The sequence below is a fragment of the Dasypus novemcinctus genome, chromosome 8 (assembly GCF_030445035.2).
Source record: "Dasypus novemcinctus isolate mDasNov1 chromosome 8, mDasNov1.1.hap2, whole genome shotgun sequence".
Classification (NCBI taxonomy): Eukaryota; Metazoa; Chordata; class Mammalia; order Cingulata; family Dasypodidae; genus Dasypus; species Dasypus novemcinctus.
Window position 1 is genome coordinate 32,708,292 of NC_080680.1, and position 18,985 is coordinate 32,727,276.

The 18,985-nt window shown below is 39.1% G+C and overlaps 1 protein-coding gene across 1 annotated transcript; it reads left to right on the forward strand.

Annotated features, from left to right (window-relative positions):
* Positions 1-432: 432 nt before the first annotated feature.
* Positions 433-14,281, forward strand: RFK (riboflavin kinase). The gene is made up of 4 exons (XM_004447455.4): positions 433-1,302; positions 2,209-2,360; positions 6,831-6,933; positions 12,004-14,281. Exons 1-4 carry the CDS (start codon positions 1,221-1,223, stop codon positions 12,135-12,137), a joined length of 471 nt encoding a protein of 156 aa, XP_004447512.1. The 5' UTR covers positions 433-1,220; the 3' UTR covers positions 12,138-14,281.
* The last annotated feature ends 4,704 nt before the right edge of the window (positions 14,282-18,985 follow it).

The window sequence follows — 18,985 nt, forward strand, 5'->3', positions numbered from 1 at the left end:
ACCAGGTTATTGTGCATTGGTTGTATTGGCAGCTTGCAATATTAAGCAAGTAAATAAACTACATTGAGCATCCAAACTATTTTAATAATACGAAAGTGCAAATAAGGTCATAGGAAAGTGACTCTCACACAAATTTATACAGAAAAGTAAAAGAGAGAACAATGAAAATGTCTTTCTCCTTGAGATACTAGAGCAGACACCTCGTGATTGACTTACCAATACATTTTAAGCATCCCCTGAGCTAATTGCTGAGGTGTTTAACTTTCAAGTTAAAGGTCAGAAGGTCCACGAATTCACATTTTAAAATAGAGTGGTGGAGGCCTTTTTAAATCAGGCCTATTCATCTCAAGGGAACTCTCTGAGGGGGGCAGGGTGGGTAGACAGCCGATTCCTTCGTCACGGACATCTTCATCTTGCAGCCTTCCACTAGACACTGGGGTTACACCGTTTCAGACAAGGACCAGTTTCTCTGGACCTTCCATTCTGATATAACTTCCCACCCTCGTCAACGGTCTTGGGAGAGAGGAGGGTCGTTTGTAGAGGGGTGATCTTTAAGCTGGAACGTGGGAGCCTTAACAAATGTCTGAAGAGTGAATAAGCGATGACTAACGGTGGAACTGACCGTTGCCAAGGAACTTAAGAACTCTTCGTTCGCCGGGCAGTAGTGATAAGGTGGAAGAGGAAATAAACGTACAGCACTACTTGGGGAAGGTGCTTCCGCGACCCAGCACCGCAGAACTCCAGCGCCTGCGATCGCTGGAAGGCCGAGCGGAGGCGCAGAGGCCGGGGATTGGCTGGGCGGCGCCTCGGGGGCGGGGCTACGCGGGGCGGGCCTACGGAAGCCGGACGGGCGGCGGGCTCTTCAGCCGAGGGCGTGGCACAAGCTCGCTGTGCCGCGGCCGCTTCCGGCGCACCTACGCCGGCGGCTCGCCTCGATCGTGTTCCCCACCCACGCCTGCGTTTACTTCCTCCCCCTGCTGCGGTTCCGGACGGCTGAGACGCTGCCTCCTCGTCGCCGGTAGTTTCTTTTGTTTCAGCGGTGTGAGGGACCCGCTGCGGCGCGTTATCGGAGCCACCCGACCCATTGTGCGTCCGGCGGACCGGCTGAACTCACGCCGGTTTCCCCTGGCTGGTCCGGGGGCGGTCCGGGCTCCGCCTAGACGGCGACGCCGCCGGACGCGCGGACTGGGCCGGACCCCGCGCCGCAAGCGGGTGGCGTCATGAGGTCCCTGCCCTACTTCTGCCGCGGCCTTGTGGTGCGGGGCTTTGGTCGCGGCTCCAAGCAGCTGGGCATCCCCACTGGTGAGCGCGGGCGGCGCCGAGCCCCCGGGGCCGGGTGACGGGGGGGAAGGACAGGCCGGGGCCGGGGAGCGGGTGGTGGGGCCTCCGGGACGGCGGGCACAGGTGTCATCCTCCTCTGAGTCCCGTTCTCTTTTCGTTGGGGCGGTGGAGCTTAGATTGGGTTGGAGAGCACAACCGTGACCTTGGCTCCGAGCTCACCGGGGACGGGGATGGGACTGGTGAGGGTAGGTAGCGAGCGCTGAGTCGCGGAATCCCCCTTCTCTCTCTCCTTGTCCCGCCGGGATGAGTTTCCTGCCAAGTGTATCACGTCTCTTGCCCATAGTTCGGCTGAATTCTCAAGCCGACTTTGAGGTTTACTTGTTTTAAAATTTGTTTAAGTGTTAACTCAATTGAGTAAGAGCCATATATATCTGTCTTGGTCTGTCTACACTAGTTTTATTAGTCGAGAGCCAATGTATCCTTAATTCATCAAAAAAAAAATGATAGCTGCATTACCAGTCACTTAGGAGACCTTCAAAAAAGCAAAACCCAATGCATCTCAGGGCTGCCTCATTATAAAACCAATCGCTGAACTTGGAGTCATGGCTTGTTTAATTCGAAAATAAGATTTTTTTCCCCAAGTGATTGGGAACAGTCCAAAAATTCCCGACATTTTATGTTCTTGTTTTCTTCTCTACGACGAGAATGTACGTTTTGTGGCCAGCTTGTATATGCTATAATAAGATACTTGTTCTAACCTATCAATATGAAGAGAAGAAAGAAATCCCAGTTGGAATATGGAAAAATAGGATTGGTAAATGGGAAGAATTATTTGAGCTTAATGATTTAGACTAGCTTTGCTTGTAATTTTTGTAAATATTTAATATAAGGTTCTTAACATTCAGACTATTTACTTCTGTTGTTTAGCTAATTTTCCTGAACAAGTAGTAGATAATCTTCCAGCAGATATATCCACTGGCATTTATTATGGTTGGGCCAGTGTTGGAAATGGAGATGTCCATAAGATGGTGGTCAGCATAGGATGGAACCCATACTACAAGAATACAAAAAAGTCCATGGTAAGAAATGTGTTTCTCTCTGTATGGTAAATGAAAATGGGATGGTTTATTCTCAGTTTTTCAGTATGGATGCACATAGAACACATTGGTGGGAATCACAACATAGTTCAAATACTAGAATTTTTGGCAGCACGCTTGAAGTGTTTAAAAACATGTTTGGTAAAATTGAGCTTGCCACAGTTAATGTTGTTCATTCACTGTTGTTGTTGTTTTAGAAGATTTATTATTTATTTATCTCTCCTCCCCCCCCCAGTTGACTGCTCTCTGTGTCCATTCGCTGCGTGTTTTTCTGTGACTGCTTCTATCCTTATCAGTGGCACCTGGAATCTGTGTTTCTTTCTGTTGCATCATCTTGTTGCGTCAGCTCTCCGTGTGTGCTGCGCCATGCTTGGGCAGACTGCGCTTTCTTTTGCGCTGGATGGCTCTCCTTACGGGGCACACTCCTTGCGCGTCGGGCTCCCCTATGTGGGGGACACCCCTGCATGGCAGGGCACTCCTTGCTCACATCAGCACTGCGCATGGGCCAACTCCACAGCAGTCAAGGGGGCCGGGGGTTTGAACCGTGGACCTCCCATGTGGTAGGCGGATAGCCCTATCCATTGAGCCAAGTCCGCCTCCTCATTCACTGTTTAATTACTTATTTACCCTTGTTAGGGTAACACTGCTTACTAGAGAGATGGTGCTTTCTGATATAATTGCAAATGGTATTCATACAAGACTTTGGTGGAAATTGAGGAGATACTAGTCTGTTGCCCTCCTTTTTTATCCCCCCACAGGACCCATATGTCTTTGTTTCATCTGCTGGATACTGCTGAATCTTTTTTGTTTGTTTGTTTTTTTAAGTGTGTGTGACAAGAAAACATTTACAATTAGTCTAAATTTCATCATCTTTGAAGAGAAGTGTGTCATTTGGAAAATCAGAGTCGTGTTGGTTTAAGCAATAGAAATAACCCAAAACTCCTTAACATTTTGTTCAATATTTCACTTATTTTTGAGTATTAAAGATGTGCAAATTATTTGTAAGAGAAGGTAAGGAAACAAATTAGTGAAAACATAAAGTAGTTTTCTGTAGAATGAGGGAGGAAAAGAAGGAAAGGATAGACTATCTCATGAATTATGTTTATTAGCTACTCAGATAACAGAAATAATATTGTAGAGACAATTACTACTCTAGAGCTAAATTAAGGAATGCCTCGGAAGTCCTTCCTTAGGAGAAACTCAAATTTCCATTGGGGTAGGAGTTTCATGCTTTTCCAAGTTTTTCTTTGCCAATAACGCACTTAAATGCCCATTCAAGCCCCTACCCTTTTTTAAAGAATTAGGTTGTCTTATTGTTTTAAAGAAGTTCTTAATAGAACTAGATCTACTTCCTTTTGGGGGGACTAGGTGTTACAAATACTCATCTCCCACTCTATATTGCCTTTTTTACTCACTTTTGAAGAGGAGAAATTCTTAATTTTAATATAGTCCATCCATTTTTCTTTTAAGGTTGATTAGTGTTTTTCATAATCTGTTTAAGAAATCTTTGCCTACTTCAAAGTCATGAAGATACCTGTTTCTTCTAAAGCTTAATTGTTTTACCTTTCTCATCAAGGTTTTGTTTTTGTTTATTTTTAATTAGAGAAATTCTGGGTTTACAGACCATCATGCATAAAATACAGGATTCCATATTCTACCCTACTGCCAATGCCTTGTATTAGTGTGGAACGTTTGTTACAATTGATGATAGCACTTTTATACTTGTACTTTAAAAAAAAAATCAAATCGATTTTTTGAATTTATGGTGAGGTAGGGGTCAACATTATTTTTTTCCATTTTGTTATTGACTTGACCCAGCACTATATATTGAAAATACTATTCTTTCCTCACAGCACTGTATTGTCACTTTGGTCATAAATCAGGTGACCTCATATATGTGTGAGAGTTCAGAAATATACCCATACATACTTGCTCTGCTTGTCTGTTTTTAGGCCATTGCCACACTTAATTTCCATAGCTTTATAGTAGGTCTTAATATCTGGTTGTATAAGTCTTCCAGTTTAGTTTTCAAAATTTTCTTATGTAATCTTGGCCTTTTACATTTCCATACACATTTTAGAATCTCTTGTCAATTTCCATTATTTAATAAAAATGACCTCAGATTTTGACTGGGATAGTGCTGAACCTTTAGATCAAGTTAGGGAGAGTATATATTTTACAATTTCTATCAGTTATTTCTTATAATTTTTATTTTCAGGGTATTAAATATCTTAGTTTCCTTTTTATTAAAAAATTTTTTGACATAATTTCAAACTTAAGGAAAATTGCAAATATAATACAAAAAAAAAATACATAGAACTCTATTGCACCCCATGCATAACCCAGATTTACTATTAGCATTTTTCTACATTTGGTATGTCATTTGATCTAATTATATCTGCCTCTCATCAATTAATTTATCTATCTTGAGCTGTCTTGTAAATATTTGAGAGTAGGTTGCATACATCATTGTCCTCTATTACTTAACACTGCCATGTGTATTTCCTTAGACTAGAACCACATACTTATGTAACCACTTAAGTATAGCTATCGAGTTTAAGAAATTTAACATTGATGTAAGATATACAGTCCATATTCCAGTTTTATCAGTTGTTCCAACCATGTCCTTTTGGGTATTTTTTCCTTCATTATTAGACCCAAGCCAGGATCATATTTTGTATTTAATTATCATTGTCTCTTTTTTCTTTAAACCTCCCTAGACTACCTCTTTGAGCCACAATCACAATTATTAATTGGCATGTTAGTTATACTTACTGTAATGTATTACCATCAACTCTCTGTTGACAGTCCACTTGATTAATCATTCTACTTATATTCAGTAAGTGGGAAAGCCAAAGGGCACCTTTTACCTTCTAATTCAATCCCTTCAATTACAGCTGAAAAAACTGAGCCCTGGAGAAGCTAGTTATGATTAGGCAAGTATGGAACCCCAGATTTTTTTTTCTTCAATCTAATTTAGTCTTATTATTTTCAATGTATTTTTTATTTTCATTTTTAAGAAGATTTTAGATTACATAAATGTTAAAAAATACAGGGGATTCCTATATGCCCCACTCCCCACATCGCCTACCCACATGTACCCATCCATATCAACAACATCCTTCATCAGTGTGGTCCAGTCATTGCAATTGATAAACTCATTTTGGAGCATTGCCACTAAACATGGATTATAGTTTACCTTGTATTTTATACTCTGTCCCACACAATTCTGTAGGTTATGGCAAGCTATATAATGGCCTGTATCTGTCATTGCAGTGTCATTCCCAATTCCCAAGTCCCGAAAATGCTCCAAGCCCCAGACTCTTGATTCTTAATGTAGTATTCTTACCACACAGTACTGCCCTGCTTCAGTTAAACAACCTCAACATAGTATGCCATTTCAAACTCTTATATAAGTAATTTTAGACTTATTAATCTAATAAAATCAAGGCTTTTAATAAGAGCTTTAGTCCTATCTGTTGAGATAAAATAAAACTCACCATACTCTAAAAGTTCTTTGTAAAATTTCCTCTTTTTTTTTTTTTTGTCTAAATAATATGTGTGTGGTTAATATGCTGTATTTTAGGGAAGAAAGAGTAAACTCCTTAGTTATTCAGATTTTCAGGTTTAGTTTGTTTTTAAATAGGCCATTCTTATTAACTGTAATTTGCTCTTATCATTATTGGTTTTATTATAACTCTGAATGATTTAGCAGATTTGTGGTAGATACTGCAGGTTTAAGGACCACTTCATATATTACCTTTCAAAATTTATCTCTTATATCAAGTTACCTGTTATGAAGTGTTTCTGCGTCTCCATTTCTAGTGCCACCATCCTAGTTCAGCTTCTGCTATCTTATTTCTGTACTTGTTTAATTTCCTAACTAGTCTTTCTGCCTTCTGGACTCAAGATTTGTTCTTTATGGGAGAGTGCTAAAATATGGATGATTCATCTAAATTGTAGATGCTGAAGCATCTTCTGTCTCCTCCACTGACTGACCTTAACTTGTCCTGTAGCCATTTGTCACATCCTCCCTGGTCTCTTCTGCCTGTCCCCACAGCAGACTTCAGCTTTGCCTCACCCTTAAAGGTTTCCATAACTTGGTAGTAACATCTCTTGTGCTTTGCTCACCTTTTTTCCTCCTTAATAAAACTCCCATCTGCTTTTGGCACACAACAGTTTTTCCTATAAATCGAATCATACCAGGTTTCTATAAATTAAAACATACTTACTACCTCTTGGTTATAACCTTTAAATGTAAGGGCAGAGGCCGAAACAGGAGTGATGGAAAAATTTAGAAAAACTGAGCTTAGATTTTACCATAAATCTTTAAAAACAAGGGTTGATTGTTTCATTTAAATTTACCTTAACCCATGGTAAATAGAAAGATGTATTTCAAATTTCAGACACTTTGTAATCTGATAGTAATTTTCCAACATTTCTTGATTGTAGGAAACTCATATTATACATACCTACAAAAAGGACTTCTATGGTGAAATCCTTAATGTGGCGATCGTTGGCTACCTCAGACCAGAAAAGAACTTTGATTCTCTAGGTAAGTTCTCGTTTATATCTTCTTAAATATTACTGCTACTACAACTATTTCTACTGCTACTGTCAGTAATAATGATGATAGGACAGAGAATATTTGGGCATGTTACATGTGCCAGGCATTGTTTAAAGTGCTTTACATGAATTAATTCATTTCATCTCCTATAGCAACAATATGAGGTAGCAATATTGTGCCCATTTTGTAAATTAAGAAATTGGAACATACAGTAGGTGATGGAGCCTGGGTTCCAACCCACGAGACTGATTTCAGAACCTGAGTTCTTGACCACACACTACATGATGCTTCTCTCCAGCAGTACAGAGTTAATGAAATCTTTATTCAAGAGTAGTGTGATAAATAATGGATTCTTTAGAAATGCTTGAAGAATAGTACATCAGAAAATATTGGAAATAAGTGGTGTTGGGTATCAATGGAGTATGATTGTTTTAATTCTATTGTAGTTTCTTTATAATTGTAAATCTCAACGAGAATAGATAATGAATATTTGTTTCTTCCATTTGTTTTTTGCAATGTATGTTTTTGGTAATACTTTTATGTGTTCCATTGACTTTTTTCTTTTTCATTTATTGAAGTATGTCACTCACATGTAAACATACATTAACAATAAGTGTATAGTAATAGTTGTGAACTTACAAAACATACTTACCATATAGGCTTCTCATACCTCACCCTACCACCAATACCTTGCATTGTTGTGAAACATTTTTAACTAATGACTAAAGAGTATTCTCGAAATATTACTGCTAACTAAAGTATCTTAAATTTGATGGATTTTTCCCCCAACCCACCCTGTTATTATTTTTATATCATTTATGCGTGAACATACAGAAAGCATAAGTGTATAGTAAAAGTTGTAAACTTACAAAAGGAAACGTGCATAACTTCATACAGGTGTCCCGTATATCAGCCCACCACCAATACCTTGCGTTGTTGTGAGACATTTGTTACAAATTATGAAAGAATATCACCAAAATCTTATTACTAACTATAGTCCTTATCTTAAATTTGGTGTATTTTTCCCCCAGCCTACCCTGTTACTATTTTTAAAATATATTTTTGTGACAGGAATTGTAAACTTAAAAAATCATGCGCATGTGCAGAATTCCCACACAGCACCCTTCTATCAGCACACACACTGCAATGGAACATTTGTTAGATTGTGAGATAATATTAACCAGATTATTACCAGGTCCATAGCCTACATTTGGCACACTTTTTCCATATTCCACCATGATCAACACAGTACATCTTTAGCATAGATGCATGAATTTACATTATTACTGTTAACCACAGTCCATAGGTCACTCAAGTTGTGCTTCTCCACATTCCCACCACCCTGCAATAATGATGTACATCTTCTCTAGCTCACAAATGACACTCTTGCATCTATACCATCAACCATAACTCTCATCCACCCTTGGGTTTACCATGTTATTCAGTCCCTAGATTATTCTCTGGCTTTCTGTCAGTTGGCATTCACATCCCTAGACTACTACCCTTTTTAGCCACATTCCAATTTATAAACCACCTGTTACTCACTTTAATTTGTTACCATCAATTCTATTTATTTCCACACTTTTACAGTAAAGTTAATTAAAACTTCTACACACATAAAATCAGTAGTCCATTTCAGTCCTCCTTTTATCTCCCTTAAGAATCCACCACCGACCACCAGGTCTTGAAGATATTTTCTTACATTTTCTTCTAGAAGCTTTATGGCTCTTGCTTTTATATTTAGGTTTTTGTTCCATTTTGAGTTAATTTTTGGATAAGGTATGAGATAGGGGTTCTCTTTCCTTTTGTCTATGGATATTCAGTTCTCCCAGCACCATTTATTGAATGTACTGTTCTGAGATGGATGGGTTTGACAGGCTTGTCAAAAATCACACTTGACCCTAGATGGGAGGGTCTGTTTCTGAACCATCAGTTCAGTTCCATTGGTCCATATTTTTGTCTTTTCTGCCAGTACCAAGCTGTTTTTACCACTGTAGCTAGGTAATATGATTTAAAGTCTGGAAGTGAGAATCCTCGAGCATTGCTTTTCCTTTTTAAGGTTTCTGGCTATTCGGACCCCTTACCCTTCCAAATAAATTTTATAATTGTGCTTTCATTTGTTAAAAAATGCTGGTGGAATTTTCATTGGGACATTGAATCTGTGTATCAATTTGAGTAGGATTAACGTCTATGATATTTAGTTTTCTGTGAGCATGGAATTTTCTTCCAATTATTTAGGTTTTTAAAATTTCTTTTAACAATGGGTTGTTTTCTGAATACAAGTGCTTTACATTATTGGTTAAGTTTATTCCTAAATATTTGGGTTTTATCTCATATTTTCACCACTCTTTTTGGCACTTTATTTTTATTGGTATAATCTTCATTTCTAGACTCTCAGTCCTGTGTTTTCTTTTCAGGCTGTAGCACACCCTTTAGTATTTGCTGCAAAGCCAGTCTCTTGGTTACAAACTCTCTGTTTCTGTTTATCTGTGAATAGTCTTACTCTCCCTCATTTTTGAAAAACATTCTTGCTGGATATAAGATTCTTGCCAGGAAGTTTTTTTTTCTTGCAGTGTCTTAAATATATCACACCACTGTCTCTTTGCCTCCATGGTTTCTGATGAGAAATCGGCACTTAATCTTAGGTATCCCTTATATGTTATGCATTGCTTTTCTCTTGCTGCTCTCAAAATTCACTCTTTGTCTTTGCATTTGACATTCTGATTAGTATGTATCTCAGAGTTGGTCTATTTGGAATTTATTAGGATGGGAGTATATTGTGCTTCTTGGACATGGATATCTGAGTCCTTCAAAAGGGTTGGGAAATTTTCTACCGTTATTTCTTCAAATATTCCTTCTGCCCCTTTTCCTTTCTCTTCTCCTTCTGGGACACCCATGACACATATGTTTGCATGTCTCTTGCTGTCATTTAGTTCTCTGAGACCTTGCTCAATTTTTTCTGTTCTTCAATGTTCTTTCGTATGTTCAGTTTCAGAGGCCATTTCTTCAAGCTCACCAGTCCTTTATTCTGCCTCCTCAAATCTGCTATTATATGATTCCAGTGTATTTTTTATTTCATTTAATGTGACTTTCATTCCCATAAGATCTGCTATATTTCTATGTATGCTTTCAAATTCTTCCTTGTGCTTATCTAAAGGTTTCTTAATATCCTTAATCTCCTTAGCCATTGAATTTATTAAGGAGATTTGTTTGAACATCTCTGTTTAGTTATCTTAACTCCTCTATGTCATTTTGAGACTTATCTTGTTCCTTTAACTGAGCCATATCTTTCTATTTCTTGGTATGCTTTGTAATTTTTTGTTGGTGTCTTGGCATCTGCCTTACTAGAGTATTTATTCTGTGTGCATTTCTCTCTGTAGTTTAGGAATTTCCTACCCTTTCTCCCGAAGATCTAGTTGGTGCTGTACAAAGTGGAGACTCAAGCTGCCCTCATTGCCCCAGAAACCGATGAAGCTTCTCCCAACTTTCTCCTTTGCCAGGGATAGGGACAGAGCCACAGCCATGTGTAATAATCTGAGTCGTGCAGGCCTAGACTGATGAAGCTTCCAGCCCTTTTCTCCTCTACCTGGGGCAGGGATGGAGCCTCAGGTGTCGGCAGCAGTCTGCTGTGCAGATTCAAGATGACCGCAGTTGCCCTAGTAGACTTCGAACTATTCAGTCTGTGCCAACTAAATGTACTTGCAGTTACCTGGAGAGGTTGGTGTAGGACCCACCAGCTTCCTCCCTGCTAGAGGTGGGGCTGAAGCCTAGGCTAGGGCTGCTGGCTGATCTGGGTGAAAGAAGCTGGTCCCTACTGTCACTCTGATTTTCCATCATCCTTTCTTCCCCTCATGATGGGGGCAGAGTTACAATGGCAGCTACTGGCCTTTTACTGACTTGGACAGGTTCAAACTTTGGGTGTTTTTAGGATTATCCTTTAGCCTGCCAAATTTACTAATCAGTAGTTGAAATTGGAGCCCAACCGTCTCTTCCTCCCCCATTTTTGGGAAGTGGAACTTCCGTTTCCAGCTGCGGAACAGCTCCAGAGGCAACCTCTGTCGCCACTGGAGGATGGACACCAGCCTCTGTGGCTTGGAGTATTCTACTTATGAATCTTCTCTGCAGATGGGCAGTCTCCTTCTTCCATTTTTTCAAGGATATTACAGGATACCCTTCTTGTCTCCTGGAGTCCCCAGACAGGTGCTTTAGATAGCTCTGGATGATTACTAACTGCCCTCTAGCGAGCTGACTAAGAGCTCCTTACTCTGCTGCTGTCTTGCTGGTTGTCCCCCACTGACTTTTTTTTTTTAAAGATATATTTTTTATTTATTTCTCTACCCCCCAATTGTCTGCTCCCTGTGTCTATTCGCTGTGTGTTCTTCTGTGTCCACTTGTGTCAGTAGCCCCTGGAATCTGTGTCTCATTTTGTTGCATCATCTGTATCAGCTCTCCATGTGTGCGGTGCTACACCTGGGCAGGCTGCACTTTCTTTCACACTGGGCGACTCTCCTTACGGGGTGCACTCCTTGCGCGTGGTGCTCCTCTACGTGGGGGACACCCCTGCGTGGCATGGCAGTCCTTGTGCACATCAGCAGTGTGCATGGGCCAGCTCATCATACTGGTTAGGAGACCCTGGGTTTGAACCTTGAACCTCCCACGTGGTAGGCGGACGCCCTATCTGTTGGGCCAAATCCTCTTCCCCCCATTGACTCTTAAGCCTGGAAGTAGGGATAGAGTAGACATTGTCAGTGTTTGAGTTTTTAGGAGAAGCTGAACAAAGGTGTAGTAAAAAGCATGTTAGCAGTTTCATTCACTAAAACCAAAGCTTTACATATATAGCATATAATTAACATATACCCCCCCCAACATATATATATATATATATATATATATATATATATATATATGTTAGTTGCCACAATAAAAAGAATTTATAACAGCAAATCACTTTACATATATTTCAGCTTGTTTACTTCATAAGATTTTTGCTTTGGATATTGTAAATTTTTCTCAAAGGTCATGATTCAATCATCTTTACCTGTTATGTTCTCTCTACAGAGTCACTTATTTCAGCAATTCAAGGTGATATTGAGGAAGCTAAGACACGACTAGAATTACCAGAACATTTGAAGCTCAAAGAAGACAATTTCTTCCAGGTTCCTAAAAGCAAAATAATGAATGGCCACTGCTGAAAAATCATCTTATTTATTTATTTGCTGTTTTCTAGTATTTCACTGCTCAGTCTCATGTTAGCTATATTTTAAGAAATCAGTCATTTTCCTAAAGCTGTGAATTAGTTTAAACAATAAAATTTAATTACTATGTTGCATTTCAGCTGTTAAACCCATCATGCCACAGAACTAAAGAGATTCGTTTAAAAATCAAGATTCTTTTTTTATGTAATATTTTGATTAAAAACACTTGCAAAGCTTTCTAAAATGTACCATGTACCATTTAACTTTCTTTTAATGGAAATAAACTGTATAAAAGACACATCACTAGTTTGAAATAGGACATATGATTCTCATGGTAAAGTACCAGTATGTATATACTTGTATAGTATGTGCTGCTAAACAAAAGGCTTGTAGAAGTATATGCATTAAACAGAAGTTTGTAGTTTATTATAAACCTAAAAGGAAAAATTCAGACTTTATATTTTTATAATTGTTAATTTTTTGCATTAATATATTTTATTACATGAACACTTACGAAATTTCATTTCAGTCATTTCCTTCATGAGATGAAATCACTATACACTGTTCCATATTTGTATAGATTTGCCTCAATTATAAATGGTCTTGACCCCTCCCATTTTTTATTTGTATTTGAAGACGAAGAAAAACAAGTGTTTTTCAAATCTGTAGTTCCCATTTTCATGTTGGATAACACTTTTCTTCTTTTTAAGAGGAGATATTCTTGTTCTTCAACTTTTTTCTTGATTGGTTCTTTCTTCCTTTAAATGATTGTTAGTGTCAAGTTTTTTATCTTTTTTTCCTTTTAGAATAACTTACAACTGTACACTTACAGGGCATTGAATCTGCCTTTACCATTCCATTCCTTTCACTATGTCAACAGTGATTGCCATGCATAACTGCAGTGCACTTTTAGGGGGAAAAAAACTTTTTTAGGTTTCTTCAAGATTTAATTGAACACATAGCAGTTCTTTTGTATATGCTGATCCCTTAACAAAATGATTGGGATTTCCCTCCCCTGAAAATATTTAAGAGCCAATTAAACTATGAAAGAGGTAGGGAGTTATTTATTTTTCATGTAATTATGTTCCTGAGAAAGTCTGAGCTCTGTAGTTGTGTATATTTAATGCCAGTCAAAAGAGTGCCTGTAGCATGTAGGGAAAACATAATAAAGTTCTAGTTAAATAATCTGTATCTCATGCACTTTCCTTCCTGCCAGCTATGATTTTATTTATTTATTTTGCCATTTGCATCCTTTTTTTTTATATTGGCAGAAATTTGAAATTGTTATTTGAGAAATTAAGGTTACAGATTGCTTTGGGCCCCTGACATAGTACATTGCATCATTATTTTCACACCAGATTTGCAGGAAAGGAAGGGCAATATATAGAAGGTGATTTTAAAGGTGAAATCATTATAAAGTAGTTTTCCCTAATCTGCATAAATGAATTAGAATGAAGTATATAGAAGAACATCTAAAAACCACACCAGATTAGGGGAAATCTATATAAATTCAATTGGTTGTGTTTTATGATACACGGCAAACAAAGCAGTTTGGCATGTTTCATTTCTTTATTAAAATATTAAGAAAATGTAATGTTAGAAATAAAATACATGAACAAAAGATGCTTCAATTATGAAGCAGAGTTAAATGATCATGCAAAGTGTAAAAACAGGTTTGTATTTTTGTTTGAATAGCTTGCTGCCAGTTATGTCCCCATAAGTATGTGAAAGTTCTTTGATATTTTATTGTTGCCTTGTGTTTTTCAAATAGCCATTGCTTTTGAAAACCTGATAATAAACTTGTTTAGAGGTTAGGTCATGGTATTGACATTTTCAAAAGTTTTATATGAAGTATTTATGTGTTTTAAGAAATTACCATACCATAATCATACCATTTTGATTAGTCTGAATTTTGATTAGTCAGACATTGAAATCTTGACTAAGTGATACTTATTTCTTTCCTAATTTGTTGGCTTTCTTTTTAAGCCTATGGAAGAACAGCTAATGATGTATTTCTTCAAGACAGGTTCTTAACCTTTTTGTTCCATGGATTCCTTTGCTAGTCAGTTGAAAACCACGGACCCCTCACTAAGTCTTTGCTATACTGTGTATTACTTAATAAATATATCTGCACCAGCGTCCCCACAAGAATAATGTTTTTTTTAATTTCAACTCAAGCTCACAGAATTGTTATGGTCCCCTGCTTTAAGGTGTGTGAAAGGCCCTGAATAGGAATTTATTAAAAGTGACAGCTGTAAGGAGAACTTCGCATGCAGTGGTAAGTCTACAGCCAAGGCCCTTGCCGTCAAGAACCCTTGATTTTATGCCAGCAGCACAGCAAACTGAGGTTGGAGAGTATTCACAGGGCTATCAGTATTTCTTCCCTAAAGTTTAATTTCTAAACATAAGGGTCCCCATTTATCTGACTTACAAGAGCCAGAGGAGTATAACAACAAGAAGGTCTGGGTTCGTAACTTCTAAATCATGGTTCTATAGCTTTTTTTTTTTTTTTTTTTTTTTTTTTTTTTTTTTTGAGGTAGTTGGGGCTGGGAATTGAACCTGGGACCTTATGTGTGAGAAGCTGGTGCTCAACTACTGAACCACATTGGCTTCCCTGAATTGTTTTTGTTTGTATTTTTCAGGAGGCGCTGAAACAACCCAGGACCTACCATGTGGGAGGCAGGCACTCAGCTGCTTGAGCCACATCTACTCCCCATATAACCTCATCTTTTGTGCCATCAACCCCATAAGCAGTAACCTGGAGTTCATTTGTCCATCTCTATTGTGTGCAGATTCTTGTTGCACTTCTAACACTCATCCCCAGAGCCCTTGTTTATCTTCCTCTTATGGATGCTTTAAAGCTTGCACCTAGGGCTGGCCATGAGACATGGTTCTGATCAGTAAAATATAAGTGAAAGACCTGCTTTCCTGCCAAAAGTGAGAACATTTTTCTATTGCCCTTTCTTACCTGGTAAATGAATGTGGAGCTGATAGAAGAGAGTGGAAATGACCTAGAAAAGAAATCTACCCTGTAAAAAGAGATGCCACCATAAAGCAAGAGTTAACAAACTATAGAACAAGATCTATAAAGACGGTAGATACAGGAATTATCAGAATTTGGAATGACTTTAATATGCAGAGTATCAAAAAATGGCAAAGTTACAAGATTCTATAAAAAATGAATAGCCAGACTTGAAAATTGTTCAAAATAGTATTTTATAGTGATGGAAAACACAGTCGAAATTAAAAACTTGAGATGGGGTAAATAGTACCATTAGACAATTGGAGAGAATTGGTGATCTGTGATCATTGATGAGTCCATAATAGACTGTCATTTACTTGTCAGCTCCAAATCCATCCTTCCATATACTCCGATGTGGCTGTGACTGTACATTTCTTTGACATTTAGCTTCCTCTTAGGTTGAGCCCCAGCTTGGTAAGTCCAAGAGTTATAGCTTTAAATGCATACTTCACAAGTTAGATAACTGATCTAAGGTTTCATCTTAGAAAAAAACTGGAAATCAACAGCAAAAGAAAACAAAAAGGATTAAGTACTGTATGATTATGTAAATTTCAAAAACAGGCAAAACCAGTTTGTAGTGCTAGAGGTCAAGGCGGGGTCACCTTGGGGATGGGGATAGGGGTGAGCCTGAGGGGTCCTGGGTGTCATACCCTACCGTCCTGCTCCTAGGTCTGGGGACAGTTACGAAGTGTGTTCCTTTAGTGAAAATTCATGGAGCTTTGTATTTCTTCATGCACAGATAAAAATAATTCTATATAGCTCAGCTGTCAATATCATTTGCATAGTCATAAGAATTATGACACTGAATTTTCATATAAAAATTTTTTTTGCAAGAGAAGGGAAGTGTGCATAACAAATGGAAGGGAAGAGGCTTGAAAAGAAGTGTTCGTCTTCTATTAGTGGAAATCCATAGACAGATGCTTGTCCTGTAAACAAAAAGCAGCTGTGTCTAAGTGTCTCACTTAGAAATTGGTTGCTTCTGAGAAGTGGGAAATGGTTTGGGTGGTGGGAGTAGACAGGTTAATATTTCCTTTTCTTAATAGAACTTGTAGAAAAGTTTGATTCCTTTAAATTATGTATATATACAACTTTATGAAAATAAAAATTTAGCCTTGGCAGTTGACTTGGCCCAGTGGTTAGGGCATCCGTCTACCACATGGGAGGTCCGCGGTTCAAACCCCGGGCCTCCTTGACCCGTGTGCAGCTGGCCCATGCACAGTGCTGATGCACGCAAGGAGTGCCCTGCCACGCTGGGGTGTCCCCTGCGTGAGGGAGCCCCACGCGCAAGGAGTGCACCCCATAAGGAGAGCCGCCCAGCGCAAAAGAAAGTGCAGCCTGCCCGGGAATGGCGCCACACACACGGAGACACGGAGAGATGACACAAGATGACGCAACAAAAAGAAACACAGGTTCCCAGTGCTTCTGACAACAACAGAAGCAGACAAAGAAGACGACACAGCAAAAGACACAGAGAACAGACAACTGGGGCGGGGGTAGGGAGAGAAAATAAATCTTTAAAAAAAAAAATTTAGCCTTTAAGAAGTTAATCATATTATTCTACTCCAATGTAGTTTGCTCTTCTTTTTCTAAATGATCATTTATTTTCAGCCTGTTTTTTTCCCATATTGGCATTAAAGTCTAAAATTCTTCTCCTGCATAGAAGTTTACTTGCTGGCATGTGGAAGCCAACCTCTTGAAAAGGGAGTAGGCTGCCGTCATTTGCATCTCAGGGTTTTGTGGATGACCGTTCCTATATACATTTGCCTTCCTTAAGGGTCTCAAAGGATTACATTATTCAGTTAGGCTGAAAGGCATTTAACTGAAGGGAGATGTATGTACTTCACTTGGCACTCACAAGTATATGAATTCACATACCAACCTTATAATGACCTCAAGCAACCTCCCACAAGCTCGAGTATCTCGTGTTTTCATCATCTGTAGCTCTTACCTCCAGTGTAAGCTTCTAGGGGCCTTGGGCTGTGTGTTAATTCTAGCACCTTGTGTATAGAAAGTACTCTGTACCCAAATGTAGATTAATTAGAAATAAACATATCTCTGGTACTAGAATATTAATGCTCCAACCAAATTAGAGAAAGCTTTTCTGGGAACCAGTTTGTGAAAAAAATAATTGTTCATGCTGCTCAGGTTCTGTCCCCTTAGCTCCATTTCATTCTCCCAGGTATAATCTGCTAATGACAAAGCCTTCCCTGGAGGGCTCAGCTGAGGCCTCGTTGAGGTCATTGTGATGGGCTTTTTCTTCTCTTTGCTAATTTTCTTTTCACAAATTTGTGTCTCCTAGACTTTTTGGTTATTTCCAATCCTTCGTGAACCCATACTTAAAAAAAAATACAATATAAGTAATTCCTAGGGAAATGGATTTGGCTCAACGGATAGTGTCTGCCTACCACATGGGAGGTCCAGGGTTCAAACCCCGGGCCTCCTGGACCGTGTGGAGCTGGCCCACGTGCAGTGCTGATGCGCTCAAAGAGTGCCCTTCCATGCAGGGGTGTCCCCCGCCTAGGGGAGCCCCATGCGCAAGGAGTGGACCCCATAAGGAGAGCCCCCCAGCGCGAAAGAAAGTGCAGCCTGCCCAAGAATGGCACCACCCACACAGAGAGCTGACACAACAAGATGATGCAACAAAAAGAAACACAGATTCCTGTGCCGCTGACAAGAACAGAAGCGGACAAAGAAGACACAGCAAATAGACACAGAGAACAGACAACGGGGGTGGGGGGGAAGGGGAGAGAAATAAATCTTTAAAAAAAACAAAACAACCATGCATAACATGAAGAATTCCTAAACATCACCCTTCCATCAACACCTTGCATTGTTGTGGATCATTTGTTACAGATTATGAAAGAACATCATCAAAATATTACTACTAATTATGGTCTATAGCTTACATTTGGTATATTTTTCCAAACACCCCACATCATGTATTAGTATTGTACATTTTTACAGTTCATGAGAGAACACTCATATTTGTACTGTTAACCACACTCCATCTTCCACCACATGATTAACTGTGTTATATTGTTCCATGCCTTGTACAATCCTTCCCTTAATTTATCTTTAAATAGCTAAAACCTGGATCCTTTGATACTCAAACCTAAGCTTAATTTTTAAATTTCTTTTTGCCTTTTGGCTAAGTCCTCATTATTCTGGTACATAGAGGCCTTAGCCGAGTTTGAACAGACAAGGGTGACTAAGCAAATAAAAGGAATCTTGCTTTTCTCGCTCAAACTCACCCAACACAGCCCATAGAGTGGAATTTTCTTAAACCAAATTCAGTATTATCTTCTGTATTTTCAAAAAGAAGACCTAAGCCTTGTAAACATCTTCACTTCAGAAAAGGAATCTCGTAAGTTGTAAGTAACAGAAACAGATTTTGGCTGATTTAAGTAGAAAAGGAATTTACTGGAAGAATGACAGGTGGCCCAGAGAAGGGACAGGAAAGCTGGAAAACAAGGTTTGAATACTGAGTGAGAAACAAAAGGCAGCTTCGGGTCGTCTGCACTGGAGCCAGAGTCAGAACCATGTCAGAGAAAGAAAAAAACAAAAACAAACAAAAAAACAACCCAAAACCTGGTCAGAGAACCAGCATAGCGAGAATAGCTGAAGCCAGCCTCCCGCCCTGGCTAATACAGGCTAGTGCAGGCGTGGGCTCAGCAAGGAGGAAGTTAGCAGGCGTAAGAACAAGGAGCGGGCCCTCCCGACTCGCTCAGTTAAGTTCTGTTCTCTGGGCCAGCATTTCCAAGGACTAGATACTTCCTCAGATTTTGGTTTTGCTGACGTGGGGCTTAGCACAGGGGGCCTCCAG